At 38.6% G+C, this 9,948-nt stretch overlaps 1 protein-coding gene across 5 annotated transcripts in view; it reads left to right on the top strand.

Moving 5' to 3' along the window:
• The first annotated feature begins 506 nt into the window (after positions 1 to 506).
• Positions 507 to 9,948, top strand: part of Gprk1 (G protein-coupled receptor kinase 1) — a 65,869-nt gene continuing 56,427 nt past the window's right edge. For 2 of the 5 annotated variants that reach the window (XM_076426312.1, XM_076426310.1), the window contains exon 1: positions 509 to 1,241. In XM_076426312.1, the coding sequence (XP_076282427.1) occupies positions 1,129 to 1,241 (113 nt within the window). In that variant the 5' untranslated portion in view covers positions 509 to 1,128. Of the gene's footprint in view, positions 1,242 to 9,948 lie in introns of all 5 variants that reach the window. The other 3 variants (XM_076426313.1, XM_076426314.1, XM_076426311.1) reach the window with 2 other exon arrangements.

The raw sequence follows: 9,948 nt of genomic DNA, 5'->3' as shown, positions 1-9,948 counted from the left end.
CTGGAATGGGAAGAGAATCTCCTCAGTGGCCTTCTGTACCGACCAGATCACTTCGATGGCTTTCTATTTCTTACTCCAGCCAGAATACTTACATCCTAGAGGGTGTAAGAAAACACCGAATTATTCGAGTGACACAATCTCCCATAAGGCTGGCGGTCTATCTCTATCTCGTCGGTGCTCGGGCGTGAGCTGTGCTCACTGAGCATTCTTATCACCGATCTCTGTCACCGATGGTCACCGACAAGATATCTCGTCTGTGCTCTCATATACTCTCTGACACCGACGAGATAATAGTATCTCGTCGGTGTCTCTGATAGCAGAGCATTTTCTATACAGTCGGTAATACAGACCCGAAGACAGAAAAATCCATCGGATGGAACGTCTGTACTAATTTTAAGTCTGTGGCAACGCTGAGGATTGCGCGTGTCGCTAGAGGGCAGGATATGCGCGAAACCGAAACAGGCGTGCACGGTCATCGTACAGAAACCGTGGTTGCGCGGTTGCACGCGCAGACTCGAGGTTTTAGCGAGTTCGTTGGCAGTCAGTCGGTCGGTAAGGTGTACGCTGCGTAGATGTTTCCGTTCTTCCGATGTGAATGATTGAGACATAGAGACACTCGTGTGCCTTCCACCATACTATATAGAGACATTTGAACAATAGTTGTCAGTTGCGAACACACTGTCTCCGCGGTAATGAACACGCTGATAACCAAGACGTCGCGTCACCCGCGTGAACGGTGAACACAGTTGCGCGGGTGAGCACAGATCCCACCAGGCCAGATTCTCTCTCTCTTTCTCTCTCTCTCTCGACAGAGAGAAAGATAGCGCGCGCGTGCGAAAGAGAGAGAGAGAGAGCGAGAAAGAGAAAGATAGTCTTCGAAGACCGTCCGTTTCCTCGTTGGAAATCGCGCGCAGATTTCCGACCGGAGCTGTCATCAGACCCGCGGACTCGGACTTCGGTTTCGCCGAACGCAACCTCGCGATTAGAAATGTCGTCGTTGCGACTGTGAGAACGACGGGTCCACTGTAGGGAGCCAGCCCCAGGGTGTCGTCCAGGAGGAGGAACACAGCTCCAGGCTGAAGCGGTGTCTGAGCGGTGTGTCGAGAAATTTAGAGACCACCGAGGAAAATGGCGGACCTCGAGGCAGTGCTGGCCGACGTCAGCTACCTGATGGCCATAGAGAACAGCAGGGATACCCCGGCTGCTCGCGCCAGCAAGAAGATCGTTCTGCCAGATCCCAGGTCTGGGCTATACCGATACTTGCAAATCTATTCTGCTTTTTTCTTTCGTGTATTGCTGCTCTCCAGTTATACATACCGTGCATACACTTGCTCTCTCTCTAAATAGTAGCGATGGGAACGAGATACGCTCGTAACCTAGTCACACACCAGCTCTCCGAAAAAGATGGAGCGAGAGAGAGAGAGAGAGAGAGAGACAGAGAGAGAAAGCTCGTGCGCCGCTTATCGTTGCCATTCATTTATTCTTCCCAAGCAGGGATTCTTTTATCTGCCAAAGTGATCTCGGGCACACCGTCGATTTCGTTGACCCTTGTGCACCGATATCCATCCACCCACGTTACTATTTTCTGAACTGTGCTCAATCAAAATACGCCAGCCGTTCAACGCGAGAGTGGTGTAAGTCAATATTTGTCTGTGTAATTTAACTCCGCTATCTAGTGGGTTTAATTGTCCTTGAATCAAATAACGTTATATTCTTGTTACTGTCATTCGATATTACATTTTGTTTCATAGAAAACTTCGCTCGACTTGCTCCATTTTTGCATTGGACGTGTATTCCACGAAGAGATGTTTCTTTTAACTTGATTGGTGCATAGAATTGCTCCACCGTGCTGTCAGTGTTATGTTCATTTACGAATACAATTTAGAACAGTGCAATTGTGAGAAACTCCGAGAGGGTTTGAAACTGTCACGATTCCTAGGAACTAGGCGCAAAGTCATGGCAGATAATAACATGGGAAATGTAGGAAAATGTGTAACAGGGATTTGTGGAAATTTGTTTTGCTTCCGGTAAATCCCCCGCTCGGAGGAGTCGTGTGTACATAAATGATTACGGTAATGTGTTCCGGGAGGGTAGGTCGCCGCGTTTCTTCCTCCCGGAAGCAGTTTGTGCGGATTGCTCAGAAGTATTTCGTCGAGTGTATTAATTGCTGAGTGAATGCTAGTTCGCTAGGATCCTGATTCGACGGGATCGAGCGATTGCCACCGACTACATTGATTGCACGCACTCAAATGATGATCGCATTAGTCCCATTACTACGCCTCACCACGTTTCCTGCCCCTCCCTTCTGCCGTCCTTCTGTCCTTCTTTGTCTGGCAGGAGCCGCAAACATCGTTTCTCTCTCTCTCTCTCTCTCTCCGTTTTTCTTCCTCTGTCGCTCTCTTTGCGCACACGTATCCACTGTCCACCGATCCGATGCTTCGACACCCTCTCTCAATTCGCCGCTCCAGCGCGCCATTTCGGAAAAATTGTTTACGTATAATAAACGCTGCCAATCAAACGCACGTATAATTACCGATGATCGGGGGCGCGGATCAGTTTACCATCAGCGTCACGGAATGTTAACTAGCGATGACACACCAGGTAGTCGCGATACTACACTCCCGGACAAACAGACAGCTCATCTTGCATTTTTCTCGGTCTTAAAATTTCTTGCGAACGCGAATAAAGAACAGAAATAATTAATTTCTTCGTGAGAACGAACTGAACGGATTTAAAAGATTGTTTCTATTTGCTGCACAAAATTTTAGCAATTTCTTTTGAGGTTGCATACGATAAACATGCATGTTTACGAACCTTTTCAATGAAAACAAACTGAACTTACACTCCTGGACGAACAGACAGCTCATCTTGCATTTTTTACTGTCTTAAATATTTCTTGCGAACATAAATAAAGAATAGAAATAATTGATTTTTTCATGAGAACGAACTGTACGGATTTTTTTTTTGAGGCTGCGAACGATACATGCATATTTACGAACCTTTTCAATGAAAACAAACTAAACTTACACTCCTGGACGAACAGACAGTTCATCTTGCATTTTTTTCTGTCTTAAATATTTCTTGCGAACACAAATACAGAATAGAAATAATTAATTTTTTCATGAACGGATTTAACAAATTGTTTCTATCTGCTGCACAAAATGTAAGCAGTTTCTTTACCCAGCAATTGAAAAATGTAGGCATAGTTACATTAATAGTAGAGGCTGCCAACGCGATATATGTATGCATATTTGCGGATCTTTTCAATGAAAACAAACTGAACTTACATTCCTGGACGAACAGACAGCTCATCTTGCATTTTTTTCTGTCTTATAATTTCCTGCGAACACAAATACAGAATAGAAATAATTAATTTTTTCGTGAGAACGAACTGAACGGATTTAACAGATTGTTTTTATATGCTACACAACATTTTCGTAATCTTTTTGACCAACAGGTGAAAAATATAGGCTTACAATTAGTTAAATCAATACAGGAGGCTACAAACAATATACGTATGCATATTTACGAACTTTTTCAATGAAAACAAACTAAATTTATTCGACCAATTGTTTTTCTTTGTGAGAATAAAGCTACACAAAATTATTGTTTGCGAATAATATGAGCTCCTTTTTCAAATTTGCCTACTGGACTATAAAATATAAAATTTTAGAATTTCTAAACCGTAACGTATTAAAGTGTTTACTCTGTGATATGTGTAATATGTAAACACAAACTACTCCAGAAAATGGTCAATTAATATTTCTCAGCCCCTAATTATGTAATGATAGTAGAACAAAATTTCGATGAGAAACGTGTCAATTAAAAATAGTTTGTTTCCAAATCTGTTCCATCAATTCTTGGGTTTGCTCGGCAAGGACAGTTACAGCTGAATCGGTTATTATTTATTTTCCGTCCGGCATTGTAGGCTCTTGTCTGCCAGTAAAATGTGACAACTATTCGGTGGGGAATCCCGGTTCAGGGTCTTCACATAATAAGCTGAATTTTGCGACCAAATGGAAAGAAAGAAAGAAAATGAGAGTGCTTTAGCGTCAACAAAGATGTTTCTTCCGGTTTCTAGTAAGATTGATTATATTGCACAGAGAGGCATACCGGAAAGGGGACGGGTTTGCTTGTTCCCACAATTTTTATTAATGGACTGCCATGCCTTTGTTGTGCTCTCAAATGCTCTTTTAAAACATTAATACCATTCGCTTCAAAAATTGTATTTCTATGGCACATACTGCTAATTGAATTTCGTTGAATTCCACATTCCATTTTTGATGAAGCTCCGACGAGTCTGATTTATTTTTACTTTCGAACTGGTTTTAACGAATACCTTTTCCATTAATATTACAATCCAGCAGACTCGTTTCATAAATAAATTCATTTGGTAGTGTTGGCGTAGGCAGCTTTCTTAATTAACGATAATTAGACCGTGGATTTCATAACATCTATTTATTTGGGATTTAAAAATATCAGTATTTTCAGTTCATAAGGGAAGAAACAAATTTCTATCAGACTCCTGTTTTTTGGAATGGGCGCAGACAATTTTTACTTCGCATAAATTCATTTGGTAGTGTTGACGTAGGCAGCTTTATTAATTAACGATAATTAGAACGTGGATTTCATAACATCTATTTATTCAGGATTTAAAAATATCAGTATTTTCAGTTCATAAGGGAGGAAACAAATTTTTACTTCGCATAAAAATCCACAGCCTACCGGTGATGAATAAATCAATACTAAAACGCCAGTAGGCATGTTTGAACTCTTTCTGTATCAATTAATGGAAATAATTATGCAATTCCAACATTTGCGGTGACTTCGGCGCAGGGTTCGATCATGTATAGAAAACCAGCAAATGTGCAATTAATTAAACATGCTTCTCGACGTTTCGATCCTTATGTGGATCATTCTCAAAGAGACATTTTTTGCGTTTGCTGTGACAACAGAGACAACATTTAAACGAATATTAAAGAGTTACAAATAACCGGACTTTATGAAGAGTTACACATTTGCCACCATGGAATAAAGTCCGGTTATTTATTTGTAACTCTTTAATATTCGTTTAAATGTTGTCTCTGTTGTCACAGCAAACGCAAAAAATGTCTCTTTGAGAATGACCCACATAAGGATCGAAACGTCGAGAAGCATGTTTAATTAATTGCACATTTGCTGGTTTTCTATAAATGATCGAACCCTGCGCCGAAATCATAAAATTTATTATATATTTAATTTTCGATCGAGAAGAATTCACCTTTATTTGCGGTGACGTTCGTTTTCTGGATATGTACTCGACCATTGGGAAAGCTTATGCATTGGATACTATTTTTACATATGTAAATTTCATCAAAGTCGAGAGCCAGGCGAACGAAACCACTTGTAACCGCGAGTTTATAACGCGGACGACTGGAGAGAGCCATTGTTCCGAGGCCTCGTAGGCAAACGGTGTATTTTTCAGCTGTTGATGAATTGGCACTGAAGTTAGGGTCTAGGATTTGATTTAGTACTACAAGTTTTGGCAAGCACATGCGTTTTTTAGCGTTCCGGCTTCCAACTCAATAAAGATTGACGTGTCGTAAACCGCAAAACGCGACACACCAGTTCAGAGATTTAGAATCACGAGAAACATTACCCAGAGGTGTGTAACACGCCGATTTTTATGAAATTTATACAGGATATAGTTTGTTGAAAAATTAACACCACACCATTATTCAAAACAGTTTCAATATTATTAAATTCGTCTGTTTTCTATAAATTGTGAAAAGCTCAACTCTTACATGAGAAAACTGGTTAAATTTCATGTGCACAATGTAAAAAAGATTACATGGTATAAAAATGTTCTAGGTCGAAAGAAATGATTTTGATATTCGAATTAAAATTGCTTCGAGTGCAAAGGGTTAATATATTTGACACATATTTTTTTTGGCTGCTGACATTCATGTGAACACTTCACCTACCGAAAGCCTATTAATAGGATTTTCAATAATTGTGCTGTACCAAAACAAACCCATAGAAATTTTCTTTTGCATTAAATGAAACGTTAGTTGGCACAGTCGGCCCGGCGCGCCAACTGTCTATTGGCCGACTGTGGCAGCAACTCGCGTCTAGGTCGCGCCCTGATCGGTCCGTGTTTTTCGCTAATAACTCCTAAACAAAGCCGCGAATAACATTTTTGCAAAGGAAAATATTGCTTCAAATGATCTCAGGAACCTCCCATTTTCGGCTGTTGAAGGAATTCTGGGACACCCTGTATAACATTTACCGACCACATAGGGAAGAGACTTTCATCCCCACAACAAGAATATCAGCAGCTAAATAAGATTCATGTCAAATATTTGTCAACAACGTAGGGTAAAGTGCCCAAATATGGTATAGTCTCCTATTATGGCACTACCTTATACATATCTTGTAAAGGAGAAGTCGTACTCTAGTGAGAAAATCCTCGAACAATAGTTTACCATGTTTACTCAACAGTGTGCAGTGTAAGCAGAGAAATTGAAGTCGTTTGGTCCATTCATAAAAAAGTTATTCTGATTTAAAGTGTGTTGAATCAGTTATGCTCGTTAGTGTATGTTATTAAAACTCGAATTTACTCCCAATGAAATTTTAATACTATTCCCCAGTAATATTAGGACTTTCTGTACTCGTTTTCGAACGAGTCCATTAATTTGTTCAGATAAAAAAAGGTTAGAATCACGTTGTTTTGAAATTGTTAACTAGGCGTGACCTCCTAAAATGTTAGAATTTTAGAAAACCTTCGATATCTCGTAAACGGAAACCTAAATTCGTAAAATGGCGAAGGTCTCATTCATTTATGTTTGTATTAGTGCACGATTCTAGTTGACCCAGTATTTTGGGACACGCTGTAGAGGAACACTTTCTGCGAAATCACTCGGTCAATCAGGTGCGAGCTGATCGTGAACGAATTTCATGGTCCGGGACTTGTCCCGATAAGATTAGCTTCAATCCTATCGCTAGCGGGGGATACAGGGTTATCCACTTAACCGTGCAGGACCTTCCCCAGAGCTGACTCTTCGACGTTTTTGCGATACCAATTTCCCGAACGCAGTTTTCCATTGCACACTGCGCGACCAAATTTTTCGGAGACCGGTGCGGATCAATCGAGCATACGCGCATTTGTGTCGACTAGAATAGTTTCATATATTTCTAGTCATTTTAGATACTGTGTGAATAGTGCAAAATGATACTATGTATACAGGGTGTTCCGTTTAAATAAGGACACCTAAATAACCTGTTCAAGTTATTGTGATGCAAAAAATGTTTGTTACGTAATGTGCATGGTGTCAATGGACCAAATATCTGGTACGAATATTTTTTTCCGAAGTTGATTTTTTTCGGAGTTATCAAGGTCATCCATGTTTTTTGATACATAACTACATTTTTATTTTATTGCATCGGGTAACTGATCGAAAAATACATTCAGATATGTATAATAACATGCCCTTGACCTTGAGCTGAAGGTAAAACTTTAATTTTCGAAGATCAAGGTCATTTCAAGGCCATGTTATTATACATATCTGAATGTATTTTTCGATCAGTTACCCGATGCGATAAAATAAAAATGTAGTTATGTGTCAAAAAACATTGATGACTGATAACTCCAAAAAAAATGATCTCTGGAAAAAATATTCTTGACAGATATTTGGTCCATTGATAATATGCACATTACGTAACAAATATTTTTTGCATCACAATAACCTGAAGAGATATTTAAGTGTCCTTATATTTAAACGGAACACCCTGTATACAGCGGAACGCCCTACCAGCGTTTTTTTCGTAAACAGCAAATATTAGAAAAAACGGAAGACCAGGAAGTTGTAGTATATTTTACTAGCCATATGATAGCGTATATCTCAATTTTTTTATTTTTAATATTTTTCTAGAAACAAAGGCGAGCTTCATTTTTTTAGTTTAAATGAAATGCAACATATTTTTTTACGTCAAATGAAAGCTGGCATTAAGACGAGTTCAACCAGGTAGCACACTATGGTTCTCAGGGTCATACAAGGGCAGAAATAAAAGAAATATATTTAACATTTCGTAATACTGTATTTACTAGTATGTTCTATTGATAAGACTACATATCTTGCTCAATATGACTTCCATTAGCAAGAATGTATTTCCGAGTTCTGCTGACCACACTCCTGATAGTTTCTGCCAATGATAACATTTTACTAGATCCATATTTTTACACTGGTATTCTAAATGGATATAAGTATTTACAATTTCTGAATAGTGAATTTCAAAATTATTGGCAATCGCCGCCATTGTTTCTTGTACGGGATCTGTGCTTCCAACAAGGCGGGCCTTGGACGATTTGCAAACTAAGATTAAAGAAGCGTGTGCATCCATATCAGAGCTGGGGAAAATAGTATTTTAGATAGTAAGTAGTAAATAATCCTATTTATTTGAAAGTATGTGTACAACTTTGAAAATAACATGTTTTATTTGATGCAGTAATTTTTGAAAATAATATATTTTATTTGATGCAATAATTTTTTTAAATAAAATAATTTATTTGAGGCAGTAATATTTTAAAAAATAGTATTTTATTTGAAGAATACTGAAAATATTTGTATTTTGTCTTTATTCTCAAGATAAAAGTCTGCTGTATCGCGTGGTATATTTCGATTTTCCGCTGGACCCTTATTTTTTGAGATAAATTGAAAAATGTCCTCAAAAATTGGTGCAAAAGTGGTGTCTCTCCGTCTTTAATGCTTGTTTCATCATGTTTAAACAATCATATTGTATTAATATTGGATATCACGGGATTCGGGAAAGTCTGCCGAATCTTTTGCTGTAAAGGACAATTCAATATCTTTTTTAATAACATCACAATATTTGTTTAAAGTTGAAAAATACGTTTTTTCTCAAAGTCGTTTCTCAAAAAGTGTGCGTGTAGGAGAAAAATTAACGGCAGATTCGGAATCAGCACGAAAAACTCTATAAGATCCACCCAACAGTGTATTGGAAACATTTTTAGTGTTGGACAGTGTCATCGGAGAGAGAGGGTAAAATGTATTCCCCTCGATTTCCCCGTTCTAGCTGCACTGTTTGCTGGGCCCCTATCGTGCCCACCCCTGCGTAGATGATTGATATGTATGTAGTACGGCAGAAATAATTTATGATCCGACTTGATATACATATTGTTAGAAAGTTTTGGTGATTTTTCTATGGAAGTTGTAACTCGGTGTCTTCCTTTTATCGAAAGTTACAGAAGCCTCGATAGCTCTCGCAAAATACGTACTTTAGAGAGCTTGCCCCTCTTCCTACGGAGCCCGATAAAAAAGTTATTGCGTAGAATCGATGCCATCCACACAGGGCTGCTAATGTGCAAAGTTTAAAGGAAATCGATCGCCGATAATTCCATAGGTATTTTGCATTAGGTGCTTTATCTTTGAAAAAGCTGAGTGCGAGGTCGGAAAGATCAGGTCAGGGAATTAAAAAGGGCTGGATCAACCCTATCACTGTAACCTCTAATTTTAATGTTCTAACGATTATAACCGTGGAAGCGAACGGTGAAATTCGTAAAATTGAAGATGGATTTAACTAAATATTATATTGAGATGATCTACAATGTAATAAATAAATGGGACATATTTAAATATAGAATGCAGATGAAAATATAGGGGTGTCATTTAATGATGTCTTTTAATGATTCTACTGGTTTAAGTTCAGTGTTGTTACAAATGCATTAAGTCCACAGTCTATTATTTATTTATTATAATTGAGTACAGTATCATATTCCAACACAGTCCTCAATAATAAAAAATTTGCAATATGCATTTATAATATAAATTCATATAGTTAGCTGTACTAATTGTTCATTTTACAAGGATCACGAAATGCCTTCGAAAATCGGCCGTCGCGAGCCATTAATCCCGAGGGCTGGTCTAGGACAAATTGTTTGAACATGTTACA

Source organism: Lasioglossum baleicum, chromosome 6 (genome assembly GCF_051020765.1).
Source record: "Lasioglossum baleicum chromosome 6, iyLasBale1, whole genome shotgun sequence".
Classification (NCBI taxonomy): Eukaryota; Metazoa; Arthropoda; class Insecta; order Hymenoptera; family Halictidae; genus Lasioglossum; species Lasioglossum baleicum.
The sequence above is the reverse complement of the archived record's forward strand: the minus strand, read 5'-3'. Positions and strand labels throughout refer to the sequence as shown.